Here is a 19503-nt window from a genome sequence, read left to right as displayed (position 1 = left end):
TAGGCCCACGAGCCATATACAATCCACGAGATATAGACACCAGGCAATTTTGCTATAAGTGTCTAGCTCAAGGACCTGTTATACTTAGTGTCTACCTCGTGGACTGTACGATTCTTGGTGTATGACTCATAGACCTTTTCTCAATATCTCGCTCGTGGGCCGTATCACTTGTGGGTGCTGTCTAGCTCGTGTGATGACCCTAATATAACTAGCAAAGCACATTAAACAAACAAAGAAAACAATAGGAAAGGTTAACAATGTTTTCTTTCTTCATTTAGGAGTGTCTCCCCAAAATGAAAGCAACTATTGCTGATTCTGCAAAGGTTTTAAGGTATCGACCACGTTTGATCAACAGATGTTCTGCAAACTTTGGAATTTAAATGTTACTCATGCGATTAAAGTGAAGTTAAGCTGTCGGCAGTGTAACAATACAAAATTACCACCCAGTTCAAAACCCACAAAATGTCCCAGGTTAGGATTCACTGTGTCTAATGGACCAAAGTATGTCATGGGTTGACCAACGCAAATATTTAAAGTTTGTCTTACCTGAGGGAGTAAACTTTTCCCTTCCTAATACTGTGAAAATTTGGCGGCTAAAAACAGAATCGAAAACGAGATATTAGTTGTTTGTGACCATTATTTTTGTCAGTGATAGTTCTGCACAGCACGCCTTCATCCTGATCCTTAAAATCCATAATCTTTAAATCACCTCTCTTTTCTCCCTTCTAACTCTATCTTATTTCACTCACTTTTTGAGTGGGTTCGGATGGTCCAGTCAAAACAAGTTATATATCATTTTAAAGCTTAGAGCTTACTATTTTAAAATATGTAGAAAAACGGACATTCATTATGGCTTTTTTTTTGGGGGGGGGGGGGGGAAAGGGGTTCGAGCTGGGAGGTCACAACGTTCATAGCCAACAGATGAGCTGCCAAACGGAATCATCATTGACAAGTTAATCACTGCGGTCCAAACGACCACGTGTTACGAGAACACGAAATGCCCAATCAAAATCAAAACTGCAGATAAAAGTGCCTATCTCATTTACATGGAAGCTGTAGGTGGCGAGTCTCGCTGGGCGCTGAGAGGTCTGCGCAATGTCTCCACCAAGTCTCCGGGAAGATAGCCTGGTCTCCGTGGAGTCGCGAGGGAATAAAACAGGTTTACTTTTTTCAGAGACTTTTTCCAGTCTCCAGCTCGTCTCGGAGACATCTCCGCCACGTCTCCTTAGTCGCGCCCAAGTCGTTGACTTGCTGAGACCTACCTAACGGAGACGTCGTAGAGACGTCTCTGCGCTGAGAATACGTCTCGAAGACGTCGCAGAGAATGATGTCTCCGTAACTCCGAGGCAAATGAATTGTCATCTTGTTAAGAGACGTCCCGGACGATTCCTGAAGTCGCCTTCTTGTAATTACCGCATGCCATTTCATAGATTGGCGCGAGTTGCGGAGACTGATCAGTTGCTGCAGATGGGGCGAATTCTACTCCAGTTAGATGCTCACATTTCATATCACTTTAAGTATCGTTGTTGGTTAAATGAAAGGAACCTTCAGATTATTCATATTGTAGCCTCATCTTTTTTTCACTATTCGCTCTCATTGTAGAACCCGGCCCCGAACAACCTATTGGCAACATCCTTAGGATCGAGACGACGGAAATCAGAGGTGAAGGAAACCTGGTAACTCTAATCATCACCTGTCATGTTAACATCTCTGACCAGCCTTACCCACATCTCCACACATACAACATTACAGCTGATGACGACACCTTGTCCTCCTCCAGCTGTGCGTCAGCGATCCTGTCTCCACTCCCCGATGACTGCATCAATGTCACGTGTTCTGCCACCAACGGAGTTGGGGATACGTTGTCACGGATGAAACATTGTCGGACAAAAATACCTCCTGGTAGGTTAAAGTAATTACAAATACGATTTAAAAGACATGATCAGATTATGCTTAGTTTAGGGGAAGTACATCCCAATGTCCTTTGATAATCATGTAAGTAATCTAGCAGTAGAAGATGTCGTCGGCAGAACCTTGGTTGATATGTTTTGTTGTCGTTTTTCTTTTTGGATGGATCCAATGAAGTAATCTGAAGAAAAGTAACAGCAAGGAACGGAAAAGACGTAAATCGACAAATAAGCTCTCTGTCAGCAAAGAATGTGTTTTACTTGCTCTCTTCGTAACGAATTACAACTAGACATAGTGGTACCTCGTTCTAAAAGAAAGAAAGAAAAAGTACTCGAAAAAAGGCCAAACTTTGAAACGCACCCGATACTGAGGGAATGAAGGGAAAATAAACCAGGAAGGATCTAACCCTATATTGTTGTCCATTGGTGCTTTATTGACAGAGGGTCCCATAGCCAGCCCTTTTCAAGGGTTCTAAAAGAAAGAAAGAAAAAGTACTCGAAAAAAGGCCAAACTTTGAAACGCACCCGATACTGAGGGAATGAAGGGAAAATAAACCAAGAAGGATCTAACCCTATATTGTTGTCCATTGGTGCTTTATTGGCAGAGGGTCCCATAGCCAGCCCTTTTCAAGGGTTCCTTCAGAAATCGTCGACCACGTACGTTCTTCTCATCGTCATTTTCATCCTCTCCATCATCACCTGTCTCACTGTCCTCATGAAGAGAAAGATTGTCTACTGATTGGGGTGACTATAATCATTCACATGGAGTATCATTTACAGTATTTCTGCTCTGATAGAGTAACTATTAAAGTGGCATGTTACTGCATTTTCAATACTTCACTTGTTACCATTTACTACTTAAGAAACCATGAAATTCGGTACTGTTGTATTGTATATTCTTTTATAGTCTTTCCTTTTCTTGAGTGCATATAGGGACATTGTGCTATGTTTTATGTGCTATGTAAACATTGTGTATTATCTTTACGTTAGTAGTAGTAGTGGTAGCAGTATTTTAATTGTAGTCTTTGAGGGCTTCCGTAACCATGGTAACAGTAGAACATTGGGTTTCAAGAGAAAATTCTCTTGAAAACGGCAAGAACATACATGCCTGTTAAAATTTCTTTGGCAACGATTACAGGAATATTTTGGGGATTCTTTTCTGCAGGTATGCAACACTTTGAAGGTCAACATCCGGGGTCTACATCCGGGAAAGTTCTGGAAGTTTGGCAACAATATTTCCTGAGATTGAAGAATCATAATTTGTACACGTTATATCTTAAAGGGGATTTCAGCACCAGTTAGAAGCTAGTTTGGAAATAAAGGGTAAAATTGGATAACCACAGCTGTACAAATTTGATTAAAATCGGGTACAAATTAAGGAAAGTTTTAAATAGTTATTTAAGTTTTGCTAATTTTTGCAAAAGAATTCTTGAACAGTTGATATGAATATTTTTCATAGATCGTGTAGAAAAAATTACAAAAAATGGAAGTTTTCTGGCAAACGAGTATAAAATTGATGTTGTTTCTGGCTAAAACCTTCAAAACACTAATCATTGGATATATTAGGATTTGAGGCTGGCATAATTGCTTTTGAAATAACTTCCGGGAAATTCCAAGAGTTTGTGTACAACCTCTTAGGCAAGTTTTGAGGCTTTGCATCGACTCACTCGTTTACACATTCATATAATGACTGTTCACGAGGTGTTTTATGAAAATTAGCGATACTTCCTAATTTCATAAGTTTTTTGTGTTATTCTGATCAAATATTCACTGTTGTACTCACAGAATTTTTCTATTTCTTATCAGACTAACATTAATCTGGTCCGGAATTTCCCTTTAACAATTAACTCGTTGTAAAGTTATTGGTATTAAAAAGAATCTTTCCCAGATTTCCGAAATGGAGTTCTAGCCTATCAACTATCTTTACATGGTTGGATTGGAAGAGACTTGAAACGAAATGAAATGAAAAGAATGTTTTAAAGAAGAAGTGCCCGGGGAAAGAATGTAGTCCAACAGGCGTTGATTTATCTGTTAGTTGTTGATAAATATTTTATATACCTTGTACAGTGATTTGATTTACAAAACTCCTGGTAAATCTGACATAAGACATGATCTCTCGCCAAATTACATTTACAATCGCTGTTGCTTGCTATTCACTCAGCGACAAGTAGGATTTAGTGTACTTTATGATAATTTACTCTATGTCGTAAGTTTACCTGGGGCCATCTTTCTAGTCAAGCCCCGTCTGTGAAGACGGTCAGAACTGCTTTTTAAATCATTTTTTAAAAGACGTTATCAGAAGCGTTTCCTCTGCAAGTGTCCCTTCAATATCATATTGCATTACATCTTTACTTACGTCCCAACGATTGTGATACATATCATGTATATTGATGCATATAATTCATACGCCGACTCTTTGTAACTTTCTTTTAATAATTACGGTACAGACCATGAAACCCAGAAATACAACTGAACTGAAGTGTATTGCACTGAAATAAACTAAAAAATTAGCTACCAAACCGATATTACGTAATTTTGCGTTACTTTATTCAAAAGTTGATTTCTTATTTTTATGTAAACTAGGCTGTAGAGTAGTTATTTTCTCATATCAATGGTATTTACTTTTTTTCTCGAAGAGTTTTAAGTGAAGCAATCAATTCTAATCTTCTATTCTCTTTATGTTTCTGTTTTAGAGAGCAGTGTACTCATCCTATCTGTATTTATTCCATTAAAAGGATGCATAATGTTCTTTTGTAGTCAGAAGAATGCTCTGCATTATGTTGTTCCCAGCACCACCCTCCGGCAATATACGAACTCCTGTGAATGAAAGTCACATCAAAAAATAAACTATTGTTTCATAAGAGAACGCAAATGCATAATGTCTTTCTGATACGGTGTTCATGTTATTTCCCAATACTTATTCAGAGATTAATATAGATAGTTTTATATGTATATATATATATATATATATATATTATACATATTTGTAATTATATATATATATAAGTAAACTCAGGGTTACACTTAAGGGAGATATACTACAAAATGGACACTAGAGAGGCAATATAAAAATGGTTTCATTGTACCGTTAAGAAATGCATTCAAGTTTTAAGTCTCTGCACCAAAAAAATAAAATAAAATAAAATAAAATCCCAAAACTATCGTACTTTACTTAAAACACTAAACTTTTCTTTACAAATCATCGTTTGTCAAATAAAGTCAGCATCATTTTAAGTTTTGTCTCCTTAATATTCACCTATACCAGTGAGGGGAGAAAGGAAACATTTGGGAGACATAAATTATAACAGTGTGAAATATGTTTGACATACGTCGAGAAGACCCCATAAGTCATTTGTGTGTTCACGTGAGTACAGGTGTGTGTGTGTGTGTGTGTGTGTGTGTGTGTGTGTGTGTGTGTGTGCAGGGCCGTACGCATCAGCGGGAAGCAGAAACAGCCGCCATCTCACCCCTTCAGATTTTTCCCATTGTGTGCCTTTCAAATAAGATATTATGTGCAATGTACACACTAGAAAATTAATAAGAATGTGACGAAAACAAAGAAAGAGGAGCCAATACAGCACTGCCATTGTAATTGAAGAACTTCGTCATCTGAAGAAACGTATATACCCCTTTAATTACCTCGGAAAGAATCGATCCGTTGATCATGAATAACCAAAGCAAGGTTTATCTGCATGATATTCTACTACAGATTTTTATTATTGAACGTTCATGTACATGGAGTAAATTGTATCTACTCCTTCACAAGCTGAAGTAAGACCATGGCGGGTTAATGATATTTCAAGGGATTAGGCAAATGTATTTCGAAACTTTGAGGGAAGAAGAGTCATTCATGTGGTGTCATATTATGGTTCTTTGTTCTCTTACATACAGCGTGTCTGCTGAAAAAAGTCAATACGACCCGTTTCCTGTGTTTTGTTAGGTAATAAGAAAGAACAACAATGCATGACATGATTATTATGATATTACGGAAATCGCTGCCTGTATGTGCTCTGTGATATCGGATCATTACTTGATGTTCTAACCCAAAGAGGAAGTCTGGCTGACATGCCTATGTATGGATGCTGTACATGCACAGCGATACATTCGGGGGGGGGGGAGAGGGGGGAGGCAAATCAGATAAAGAAAATTAATTAAGACTTGTAAACTACTGTATATTTGATTCCAGTGAGTTTTTCTCTCTATTTTTTTCTACTTCTTTTTTTTTCTATTTCTTCTCTTCCTGCAGTCCCTGTGTGGTATTTAAAAAAAAAAAAAGGACATGAAATATTCATTGTCTTTCCGGGAGATATAGAAGTCTCAGTTATGTAGTTAAAATGAGAGAAAACATATTAAACATTGGGAGGGTGAGATTCTTAAAGAAGTACTCATGGAATACTCATGTTCAGAATATTACAACAGCAATATCTAAAGCAACTGGTGTTTTAAGAAGAATAAAATATTTAATTAATGATCAAATTTTAATTATGTTATATAACACTTTATTTTTACCATATGTGATGTACTGTAATATCGTATGGGGCAACAGTAGCAAAACAAAATTGAACACAATTTTTCTTCTCCAGAAAAAGGCTCTTCGTATATGCACACATTCAAATTTTTTGGCTCACACTGATCCCATATTTTATCGCCTAAAAACTTTGAAGGCCCATGATATACATCTATACCTAACTGCCATATTTATGTATAAACACACTCGAAATTTATTACCATTTTTTCATAATACCCTAGTAACCAATGACCATATTCACTCATACCCTACCCGTCGTTCCCATGATTTTCACTAAAGTAATCCGAAGCTTTTACTTGCTCAAAAGTCGATTAGACATCACGGTCCGGATACATGGAACACTCTTCCTGAGGAGTTGAAACAGTGTGCCTCCTTGTTTTCATTTAAAGCAAACTTAAAGAAGTACATTTTATTACAGTATACTTCAAATATGAATTAAAAACAAATAAATTATATAACTAATGTTGGTCTCCTGATAGCAACAGCGCATATTGTCCCCTCTTTCAGTAAACCAATTTCATTATTCTAAATTCCAGCCTATCTGCCATTGTGCACCCTCAAGCACCTGCACACACATTCACCACCATCACCATCACACACCAGAGTTTATTTTCCCCTGCTACCTTCGCAGCAGAATTTATATTGTTACGAATTTAGTACGTCCTTATCTTTTCCTCGGGCCGGCCATCTTTTCAAGCAATGCTTATAAATGGCGGCCCTCTGCATAATCGTTTCTTAACTACAGTATAAATGTTATTCTTATCACTGCTGCATAGACATGCATACTGTATATTAAATTTCTTTCATATCGTTGTTTATGCAAGTCAAAAGACTGTGTTAAATTTATTTTACATATTTCCTACATGTTCATGATTATGTACTTATATGTATCGTGGTTTATGCAAGTCAAACGACTCTGCGTTGAATTTACTTTGTATATTTCCTGCATCTTCATGATTATGTAACTTATGTATATTGATTTGCAGAAAATAAAGTATCTATCAAACAAACAAACAAAAGGTATTCTGAAAAATGTTAAAATATCGAGAGAATTCAGAGACAGCATAGTACTCATGTGGAAAATTGTAGAAATGTTACGTTACAAATTTCCTTTTCATCGGAAAAGCATAAGCTTCATCTGGATCCTTAGTATCACACACACCACAGACCAGTCCCATTCATTAACGTCATCTTGCAACACGGCTATTACATTGTACGTGTATTGTCAGGTGTTAATTTCCGGAAGTTCACCACATCAGGGGGATTAAAAATAATTTCACGATTAAAGGGAATGTGACTTTTAATCCACATGGACCTCTACAACAAATACAGTGACACCATTTTCTCTGTTCTTGTTTTTAAGTCTTTATTATGCTGCATACAACACGATTTTCTCTATTAGAACAGGACATAGAATGGTACCCAAGTAGATACCACTTGTTGTTGTTTTTTTTTCATCCTAAGCATGCCAGTATAAGGTAAAGCCAGTGAAATACAATAGCATACTACACATGCAATCACGGTAATAATATGTGCTATTCGATCAATTTTATGGCTGTGTTTAAAATTGTCAGATGTCTTCATTGCATCACCTGCAAGGCATTGTCGATTTATCCACTGTTTTTGTAAATCATAACAATATCACTGAAACTCTTTCCAAAATTTTCCTCCAGTAACACCACTCTCGTCAAATTCTTCAATGCCATTTTCATCTAGATAAGGCTGTTTAACAATGGGGTATGAGAAAGTTTTGAGGAAGAGATACATTGCACACATGCTTTTATCACACAGGTACATAATATTGGTGAGCTTTCGATCTACGAACATGATCGAACACTAAGACGACACCACTTACGCAAATCATATGGTGTTCTGCACATGCGCTTCACAGCCGTTTCCATTGTACCAGGAGGCTGTGTCGTCTTAGCGGTCATGTCACAGATGTAAAGGTCGCTAGCGGCCCAAGAAGCTGAATGTTAAAGGGATCGTACGGTTTTGGTTGAGACCTAATTTCAGGTTTCTAACAGTTTTTGGTGAGATAATGAGAAATCTCTTATGAAATATGAAATAGTATGTAATTCTATGAGGAATTCAACATTTATTTGATGAAAATTGGTTTTGAAATGGCTGAGATATCCAAAAAAGAGCGATACTAATAAAGTGTGGGACCCACACTTTATCACGATCGCTTTGTTTTACTTTGTTTTTGGATGTTTCAGTCATTCGAAACCCGATTTTCATCAAATAAACTTTGAATTCCTCTTAAAATGGTATGCTCTATACTATATCATAAGCGTTTTCTTGGTATCTCGCAAAAAGTTAAAAGCCCAATTCTCATCTCCACAAATACTGTACCATCCCTTTAAAGGACTACATATGCAGTGTACTAGCCTTTATTCAAAGCCCTCGCGCTGTTGCTACCACATGACTCTTGCATCTCGCATAACAACCAGCCGTTCATTTCTTGCAATTGAAAAGCAAGAGGACTTTATAAAGGCTAGAGGGAATTCAGATTCAATCTTATGAATTGCCCATAGACATCAACTCACTACATTGACAACAGAAAATTCCATGGCAAAATGTCATGAATGACAGTTGCACTGTTCCTATGTTTGTCTTCCAAATGAATTACATAAGGAAAAAATTTCATTATCATTAATTAACGTTTGTTTACATGCATTTCATATTTTCCTTTACCATGCAAGTTACCACAAAGTACACTGTCTCCTCATGCACAGTTTGCGGACAATATTTGCTTCTCCTATTCTTAAGATACCTTAAAAAACATTCATCACATTGAAAATTTTAGCTCCACTTAAGCCCGCAAAAGCAGATTTCAGATCAGTATAAGATCCAGACATGCAGCATTTAGTATCTTTATGATATCAGAGCATAAGTGATAACAATATGTCATAAAGAGTTTTATCAAAACAATATCCATGAGTGAAAATATGCCAATCATTGACATGCTTCTGCACAATTATATTCGACAACATATTGAATCATATGTTTCATAATACATGTATCTCATAAACATAAATCAACAAGAAAAAACAACTAAAGTGATATATATTGCCAAAAAAAAAAAATCATACGAGCCACTAAAACTCAATATTATAACTAAAAGTTAACTCCACTATTACACAGAGATGCAAAACATATAGGCCTACTAATCGCTCATACACAGGGATGCCAATCTTGTAAAGAGCACTGCGGTATTCCAAGGGCTGAAAAGGCATATTTTTTGTGGTAAACAATATTTTTACCTTTCCTGCAATCGACACATGCAAAAAATAATTTGGTAAAGACAGCACTTTCCCTGAAAACAGCACTTTTTTTAAGCAGGAAAAAAAAAGAACAAAGAAAGAGAACAAAATACTGCCAAAAAAAAGGTAACATTCGACATCTTCGCATATAACAACAAATTCATTCTTGACTAATAAGAGGGTTTGATTTAGAAAGCGAGTGTGTCATAAACAATGGTAAAAGACATCACATTGTGTCCCTAGGAATCCCTGTTAGCGATAGCCCTTGTTTCATGATTGAGCGATTCTGATTCCATTTGAATCTGTAAAACCACACATGTGATACTTACACCTCCTGGCCCTACACCACCTACAAAAAAAACACAAAAAAAACCCCGAAAGATTCCCTCTCCAATAAAGAAAAAAAAAAGATATTTATTCATTACCTTCATCAGTTAAAAATAAACATATTTGTCAACCCCAAGTTAGCCTTAGATGCTATATATAAACTCTGATCAATATCAATCACACTGAAAATATAACATAATCCACTAGCTGATGCTCATAATTATTAGAAATGTCTGCAATAAAGTAATACCTTTGTCACCACAGTTACTACTCAAATTCCACAAATTAAATAATGTAGTAAAAATGGCATTTTCTAGCCATGCGCAATGAGGAACATAAGTATTTCAGCACAATGCAGCAAATGCGGAACTGAGGTCAAAGGTCAAATATTGAATTTCCTGAATCTATTGCATCTGTTGTCTGTCTACAGATACATATAACCCTCTGTTTCGCATGTACAACATACAATATTGCACCATCTTATTTGAGAAGTACGCAACAAGAGTATTAAATCATGCACATAACAAGTACACATTGTAAATGGAATTCGTATTTTGAAACTTTGGCAAGAAATGCTGTCTACAACAAATTTCTTTGAAGTTTGGTTTCATAACTTCTCAGTGTCCCATGTTTAAATTAAACACACACACATACACACACACACACACACACACACACAAACACTGTCTGTTTTCCTGCATGAGAGAACCTCTTAAGGCACATCAGTACACAGGGGCATCTCTGGTCTTGAAAAAAAAATGTTGGAAAAAAAATGTTGGGGGAAAAAAAAAATGAGGAAAAAAAAAATCACAACACCCATTACTTCCCAAAGGTTCCATTCATAAATTCTTCCCGTCTAAGGTGGGGGTGGGGACCATTGGACCACAGTGCTGGTCTGCAGCCCATGGTACACACAACTGATATGCTTTGTGTTTTCATCAATAGCCAAACACACAAAAGAACAAACAAACATCCACTTGATTCTAATTAAACTGGCTTCCTTTTGCCATCACACACTTAGATTTTGTTCTACATCAAACATGATAACTGGTTAAAAATCTGACCACAGTTGCAGATAATCATTGAGGAATACCAGTAGTCCCTGACCTCACCCCCACCCCCCACCCCCACCCCAGCGTGCACTCTTTGTCTAATAGCGGGAGTGCAGTCTTGCAAGCACACGAAAAAATGCACTCATAAACTTTGCACTCTTTCATTTCAAAACATCAGACAATTCAAATTCCATGGTGATGAAAGTCAAGTTCAGACCATGATAATGTTTTGACAACCAAAATTATAAAATGACATCTAATCTATAACATAACGAGCTACTAAAAGTTCTCATAACAGCAATCATCTATTGTATCCACAACAGAGTCAATACTTTTTCGCATATGGAATCTCAAAAGAGTTGCCATTTTTGCTTTCATTTTGCTATTAAGATACAAAGGCAAGAAATCAAATCACTTTGCATAGTTAACAGGACAAAAATTTTAATTCAAATAATCTCTCAAAATAAACTTTTGTAATCAAGGCAACATAGTATGCAAAATCTATAAACAACAAAGGTGGTTCTGAGATCCCTACAAAAAACATCATTCCATTTTGAAAGAAAGCTGTAACTTAAATATATGACACATGTATGCAATACATAAATAATAAATTTCATGAGCAAGGCTTGGGAACAGTGTTACAATTGTTCACGAAGCCTCTACAGATTACTCCATTAAAAAAAAAAAAAAATGAAATACAGACAATCATCATATTGCAATACAAGCAAGGCAGTGTCACTGAAACAAAGCATCTTTTTTTTAATTCTCTTACTCCGAACCTGAAGTATACACATCTCAATACTTTTCATCCCTCCATAAATTTCAGCGAGGAAGTATGACTACTGAATTTCGTATGATTTTCTTGGGCTTCCTCTCATCCACATTGCAAACTGGTCTTGTCCATGCAGACCAGTTTGGTCCAGGTCAAGCGTTCATTCATATCCTCTCCCCCTCTCCCAGTTGATAACTTCTGGGCCCCACCTTTTGCATTTGGGCCAACTCCGTGATGATTGCATGCCCTCTTTGTATCATGGCCCTTTGCCCTCATTGTGAGTCAAAATGACACCAAAATCTACATATCAACCCCTACTGCCTGTGTACTTAACTTACCTTGATAACTACAAAAGGAAGAGATATGAGGATTTTTGCTTGTTGCTATGTTAGTTATAAACTTGTGGTAACTATGGCAACAAATCTTTTACATAGGTCCCTATCAATGATCTCATTATCACTTTTTCACCATCCCACAGATGGGAGGTCTCAGCTTATTTCTTTTCTTTTTTTTTGTTACACAGACATGACCCACTTTATCTCTAGGTGACCCTGTGGTCTAGCAGTGGGGCACTTGACTCTTACTCATAGGAAGCTGCAGAGATGCTAACAGAGCCAACACTGTCAAAACTTTCATTTTTTGCCACAATGCTTTATTTCCAGTACTCCCTTGGCACTGGGGAGCACAAGCAGGACTCTTCTGGAATGTGAAATTGTCTCCAACCAGTAAAATAGTGACAGAAACAACTCAAAACTCATGCAGGAATGGAGCAGGTACACTCAAAGGTATGTAATTCAGAACGGCACCTTGGAACCAGGGGTTGGGTGAGGTTAGCACCCCCATTCATGCACTCACTCAGAACAGGTGCCATTAACATTTTGATTCCCACACAAGGCTGCCTCACTTAACGGTCACCGATTTCCAAACAAGGCTGCTTCACTTGGTTGTCACTTATTACCACACACACACAAGGTTACCTCACTTGGTAGTCAATAATTCCCATACAAGGCTGCCTCACTCAGTGGTTACTGATTCCCGTCATGTTGTCACTTCACTTGTTGAGCATTTCCAAGAGAGGTATGCAGGAGTCGACTGAACATCGCCAGGAGAGAGCTGTGCTTGTCCCTCGTGTTCTCGGTCTGTGAGGAAACAAGTGCAAAGCTTTGTCAGAATTACACCCACACTCATACAAATATGCAGTCTTCCAGTGGGCATGCAGCAATATATACACACTTAATTGACTACTATTTAACAAACAAACAAATAGACAAAAATCTACTTACTAGGATCTACTTCTCATGGATTATTCTTCTATCAGGATTCATTCAATTTTGACCGATAATAATAACAATAATAATAAACCATATTTGTATAGTGCATATCACACACACACACACACACACACACACACACACACACACACAAATAAATCAATGTCTAAATACAAATTGAAGGAAGGAAAATAAAGAAATAGAGGAAAATAGACAGAGAAGAGGAGACAAAACAAGATGAAAAATGACAAAACTGCAATATACAGCATAAAGCTTAGTCCATTGAAGGCTTCTTGCAGGATGATTTTTGTGATTAATTGTTGTAAATAAGTAGGGACTAGTTCTTGTAAACACAAATACGATAATTAAAATCTTGAAGTCAATCTGTTGCTTAGTTAGTCTAATAAGAAAGAGTAAAATATTACGAGTTCAATGGTAAAATTTTGATCGAAATTGGATGAAAAACGAGGACGTTATGACATTTTCAAGTTTCGCTTATTTTTAAGGAAACAGTTCTTGAAAGGTCAACATGAATATGCATAAGGCAAAGTGAGCATGTCATTCCCTCACAACTTGCCATATAGCTTGTACATAAAATTTTGAAATTTCCAGATTTTCATTCAAACGCAATTATGCCCAAGGCCCAAATCCTGATATATCTATCTGATCACTATTCTAAAGTTATTCAACCCGGAATAACATCATGTTTCAGACTTCAATTACAGAAACATTGAATTTTCAGCATTTTTTTGTACATGATCAATGGACAATTGTGAGGGTATGACATGGCCAGCTCACTCATTTGCATATTCATATCGACTGTACAAGAATTGTTTTGCAGAAATTCACAAAACTTCAAAATTTCATCACTTCCTTATTTTTCATCAGATTTCAGTCAATTTTTTTTACCATTGAACTCGTACGATTTTACTCATTTTTATCAGACTAACTTATCTTTGGACTGGATTTCCTCCTTGAATTGGATTTATATGCTCATTGAAATGAGCATTAGTGACAAATCTAGCTGCAGCGTTTTGTATTCTTTGCAACTTTTGGATTTCATGTTTCCAAAGAAACGTTACAGCATATTCCAATAGCTTGGTCTTGACATTATTCAGGTGACCTTCAATACACATAAAATGAAATCATCTCAGAATAATGTCATCTTAGAATATTGTCATTCTGTTGTGCATTGATGAAGTTGGATTCATGCAGCAAGTTGCTTTGTATGGTAACCTTTGAACTCATCTTTGTATTCAAAGTCACAGGATGATAACTTCCTGTTCACTACCTTTGCATTCATCATACACACTATCTTCACATTGCAATAAAAACCAACAGTTTAGTTAAATTATTTCCCAGCATAGCTTCTTGTTTGTTTGTTTGTTTGTTTCATTTCCATCTGAGAAGATGGCTGGATTATCCATATTCAGCTGCAATAGCTGGTCTCCCTTGGGGTCCAGTCGGATGTAAGGCAGTAGCACTTCATCAGGTTAAACACCCTGCTCTTTGCAATGAATAAATGAAGCATGATCTTTTACATGCATGAGTTGCGACTCTCTCACACACGGGACCTCCATTTTATGCCCTATCCGAGGGATAGAGTGTTTTGCCTCTTTACTAGAGGGGATGGTATGATTACACACAACATTGCTCAGTGGGACCCGGGAATCGAACCGGGGTCCTTTGGATCGTGAGGCAGACGCGCTACCGATTGACCTACATGCAACTCACCACCGTGGAGCTGCAAGAGGGTTTACCTCATCAAGTATCAAGTTACTTCACTTCCACAAAAACATGCAGAGACATCAAAACAATTATCATTGATATCAGGACCATTAACACACTTGCCTCATTCAAAACCCACACCATCATAATCATCATCACCATAATCATCACGAATAATGTCAGCATCATCATCATCACCGCAATCCTCATCACCATCATCATCATCACCTTTATAACTTTCTTCTTCCTTTTCTTCTTGATCTTCTTCTGCATTGTTCCAACAACTTTGTCAAATTTACAATCTTTGCCATCAATATCTTTGTATCTGTCATCACCATGACAACCGTCTCCACTGTCACTTACCATGAACAGGGCATCCTCCCGGAGGCATTCGTCGATCATCGAGTGGATGGCGTTGAGGTATTCAATGGCGCAGTCCGCCATCTCTGCCTTCACATAGAACGATATCGGCAGACCCTCCCATGGACTGTACTCCCTCCCACCTTCTCGCGCCGCGGAAGCTGGGTGGTTGTCGTCGATCACCAGCTTGACAAGGTTGTTGTCGTGGAAGTTAACGGAATCGCCTCGCGAGTGAAGTACCTTCTTGTCTGTGGACAAAACAGCAGCAGAATGATCATAACATGCCTCACTGAATCGAGATAATTGAGGCTCTGTCACATTAATCTAATTTTTGGATTAATACCTTAGAGTGAAGGCTACCCTAACATACACAGTAAAAGATATATAGTTAAGTTCCAGTAATCATTAAAGGACAAGTTCACCTTCACGTACATGTGAATTGAGTGAATGCAATAATATAGGTAGAACACATCAGTGAAAGTTTGAGGAAAATCCGACAATCCGTTCAAAAGTTATGAATTTTTTAAGTATCTGCGCAATTACTGTTGGAAGAGAAGACTACTACAGTGTGTTATGTCACATGCGTACAACGATATAATGAAAATAAAGAGAATTTCACAAAATTTTACTTTTTGAATAAAGTGCACATTTCTTGGACTTGTTACTGATGTATGTTAAGGATAATATCACTCCCCTTGCCTTCTGAAAGAGAGAAGTCGAGTGTTCTTTTGTTATGCGAGAAAGGTGAAAATAAGGTGAATTTTCTTTATACTTTCCTTATACCGTTGTACTCATGTGACATCACAAGCTATAGTAGTCTTCTCATCCAGCCATGACTGAGCAGAAACTTTAAAAATTCATAACTTTTGAACAGATTGTCCGATTTTCCTCAAACTCTCACTGAAGTGTTCTACTAACATTGCTGCATTCACTCAACCCACATGTCTATGAAGGTGAACTTGTCCTTTAAGGTATCAAAACAGAAGGATAAAGAATTATGCACATTAACTTCTTTTAATAAAACACTATTCTCAAGCTTCTTGTATTAGGGGAAGTACTGTAAAAGTGGAAATTTTCACAGTGTTGAAATTTTCGCGCATTTCGCGCAATCAGAAACTAGCGCGAAACTAAAAGCATGCGAATTATTATTGCTTGCCATATGTTTCTGTGCATGATGTCTTCATTCCGCGGAATTAAAAACACACGAAACTCTCCTTACCTGGCCAAGTGCGAAAAATAAGTCGCGCGAAAATATCCACTTTTACAGTGTATGATGCAATGGTATCATCAGATAACCATTTGATCAGCAACAAACAGTTTGATTAGTGTAATTCGGAATTCTCTTATGCAGTGACATCTGAACTAACAGTAGATTGCTTTTGCACAATATTTGCCTTTTGCCTTCCAGTTTGAACTTGCACTACTAGAATTTGAAATCATATTTTTGGTCAGTGATTTAAGAACTGATGGGTTAGGAAGGCTCAGTCTGTTCCCACAGCACACTCTCTTTGCTCACCTTTGTTGCTCAGTTTCTCCATGTATCTCACGTTACCCACAAATGCGATGACGGCCAAGGGATGTACCACAGAGCAGTCCCGCACAAAGGTCACATCTATTCGCATCTGATGCGGTGAAGCATAAAAAGCATTGATTATATTTGACAACTCGTGATGAGAATTGATGATTAGAAAGAGAAAAAATAAAAACAAAAATTGGCCTCCAAAGTAAAGTAAAGGATTTCCACAGTCACTCAAAAAAAAAAACCAATAAAATAACATAAGATAAGTAAAATAAAATGAAGAAATAAAGAAATAGAAGGTTGAAAGAACGTTAGGGCTCAAAAAATAGTGCTCAACAAAATATGTTGAATTTCAATATCTCTCAATTCAGGACTGTTTGTATTCTGTCTTGGTAGCTTTAACAAGACTGGAGTAAGCTTGACCAAAGTTCCAGGAACTAAGTAGCTGATCAGGGTGTCAACGTTTCAGAGCAGATAGACTGTCTGTCTTCAAGCCATCCTTGTTTGTTTGTTTGCTTGTCTGTCTGTCTGTCTATCTGTTTGTTTGTTTGTTGTTGGTGGGTTTTTTTAAAGAAGTGATTTATCACCTTTGAGAAGTATGTCAGCCACCTACTGCTGAGGGCTTGGCTTCCACAGTTGACTGACTTCCTGTAGAGCAGCACCCGGCTGTGATCCCTGATGGAGCAGAAGAAGAAGAAGAAGAAGAGGAGCCTAGACTAATATTTGATTAACTTCATTCCTGTAATTGCAACTGATTGACAAATTGCCCTACATCAACGTACATGTACAATGTATATACCCACTGAATTGATCAATTCGGTGATTATTTATATGTAGGGCAATTCGTCAATCAGTTTCAATCAGTCTTCATAATGTGTATCATGACTGATGATATTATTGCACCCACTATTGCCATAGCAACAGTTGTCATGGTTCCCAGACAGACTGTCAGAATCAGTGCTTTAATCAAATTTGTCTTCATCATCTTCATAATGACTTATCATGACTGCCATTGTTTTGAACATCGTTTACCCCTATTGCCATCATAACAACAGTTGTTATGGACCCTTATCAGAAAAGATGAATAATCAGAAACATTATTTCATCATTTAGCCATTTTTCTCATTTCTCTTCCCCTAGCTTTATCTTCATGAGCTTGGATTTACTTCACATGGCCAGCAGGAAAGCATGTAAATGTTCATAAGAAACCAACCACATTGCAAACAGCTCTAAAGCTCTCCCCCCCCCCCCCCCCCAACTTTGCATTAAGGATAGAATGCCCTGCTAGACAACACAATCACTGAAGCCAGCGGACTCACACCAGGGACCTCAAGCAGGGGCAGATCTAGGAATTCAGGAAGGGGGGTAGGGGCAAAATAAAAGATAAAGGGAGGCGCATGCACCCCCTTTCATTTTTTTTTCCCCTTTTGTTTTAACACACAAAAAAAAACTGTCACATTTCTGTGCATCTAAAGTAACACCTTTCTAGCGGTCACTCCCACATCTCCCTGTCTATCACACTCACAGGTCTTTGAAGACAAGTTTGTCAGGCTTCAGCTTCCCACTCTCATGCTTGCCGTATGATGCTCTGAGGAGGTTGGGGTAGAAGGCACTGCAAATGACAGCCTGGCAGAGTTTAGAAAACAACAAAAAAGTTTCTAAATGCAATAATGTAACAACACATTTCTGACAACATGAAAACATAAAAACTGATCAAGAAAGAGGAGAATATGTTTTTGTTTTTGTTTTGTGTGTGTGTTTGCACACAAATGTGCATTATCCTGTAAACCACACACTGGACTTGCTTCCTGATTTGACACAAGAGGACCTACAGTCTCATCATTATAGGGAAACCCTGCTAAAACCAGCTCACTTACCCGAAGGTACTGCTTTTAACAAGGCAAATGCAGTAGTCTCCATTTTCAATGACTGTCCTGGGCTGGTTTCTTTTTAATAACACTTTTACAAGAGGTAACAGTTATTTTGAGGTAAAATCAGAGACTTCATTATAATAGGGATTTCCCTCTAATACACTCACAGTGGAAGGGCATGGTTGATGGGTATACATGTACACACTAGGGTGTGTGTAGACCATCAATGCATCTGTAGATCGCCAAGAGCAGCTAAAACATATACTGTGGGGGGCAAGTTATATGAATGAATTTTATCCCTGCTACAAGCATAGGTACCTTAGCCTGTTTGTCCATTGGGGCAAATGGGGGAAATGTTTTAAAATTATGCCCTGCACACAATGGGTAAAGCAGTGTGCATAGTGATAGATGCACTGATGATAATAATTGTTTGTTTGTCTGTTTGTTTGTTTTCATTTTCTCCATCTGTTAAAAGAAGGCTGGATTGCCCATATTCAGCTGCACTAGCTGGTCTTCCATGGGGTCAAGTTATGAGTACTTGGGGCGGACCACTTCACCAGGTTATGATGCACCCTGCTCTTTTCTATGAATGAATGCAACAGGATCTGAATGATACATAGCACTTATATATGTCATCCATCTAGTTCATATCCAGAAGGCACGTCATCAATATTTAAAGTTCATAGTTCCTGCTCTGTGAGGTTGCACAGTTTATATCCTTTCTCCAAAACACAACTGTGTGCCAATGATAAATCAAAAAATTTGTCAGAAAAGTAAACAGTTTTGCATCCTACATAATGTCTTGAAACTGGACTGGAACCTTTCAAGAAGACCTGCAATAGTGCATTCTCCACACTTGGTAGCAAATATTTCAAAAGTATGGGCATATGCAGTAAATGTTG

General features: G+C 37.5%; 1 protein-coding gene across 1 annotated transcript in view; it reads right to left on the bottom strand.

Moving 5' to 3' along the window:
- Positions 1–6072: 6072 nt before the first annotated feature.
- The window catches only part of LOC139718751 (ATP-dependent RNA helicase DHX30-like), a 38234-nt gene continuing 24803 nt past the window's right edge, over positions 6073–19503 (bottom strand). Inside the window, 6 exon segments of the mRNA XM_071630217.1 lie at positions 6073–6156; positions 12908–12991; positions 15215–15459; positions 16728–16833; positions 17318–17405; positions 18256–18356. Coding sequence (XP_071486318.1) covers positions 6073–6156; positions 12908–12991; positions 15215–15459; positions 16728–16833; positions 17318–17405; positions 18256–18356 — 708 coding nt within the window.

Source organism: Diadema antillarum, unplaced genomic scaffold (assembly GCF_040938485.1).
Source record: "Diadema antillarum isolate AM-2024a unplaced genomic scaffold, OU_Dant_1.0 scf00000099, whole genome shotgun sequence".
Taxonomy (NCBI): Eukaryota; Metazoa; Echinodermata; class Echinoidea; order Diadematoida; family Diadematidae; genus Diadema; species Diadema antillarum.
This window is presented reverse-complemented; position numbering and strand designations above follow the sequence as displayed.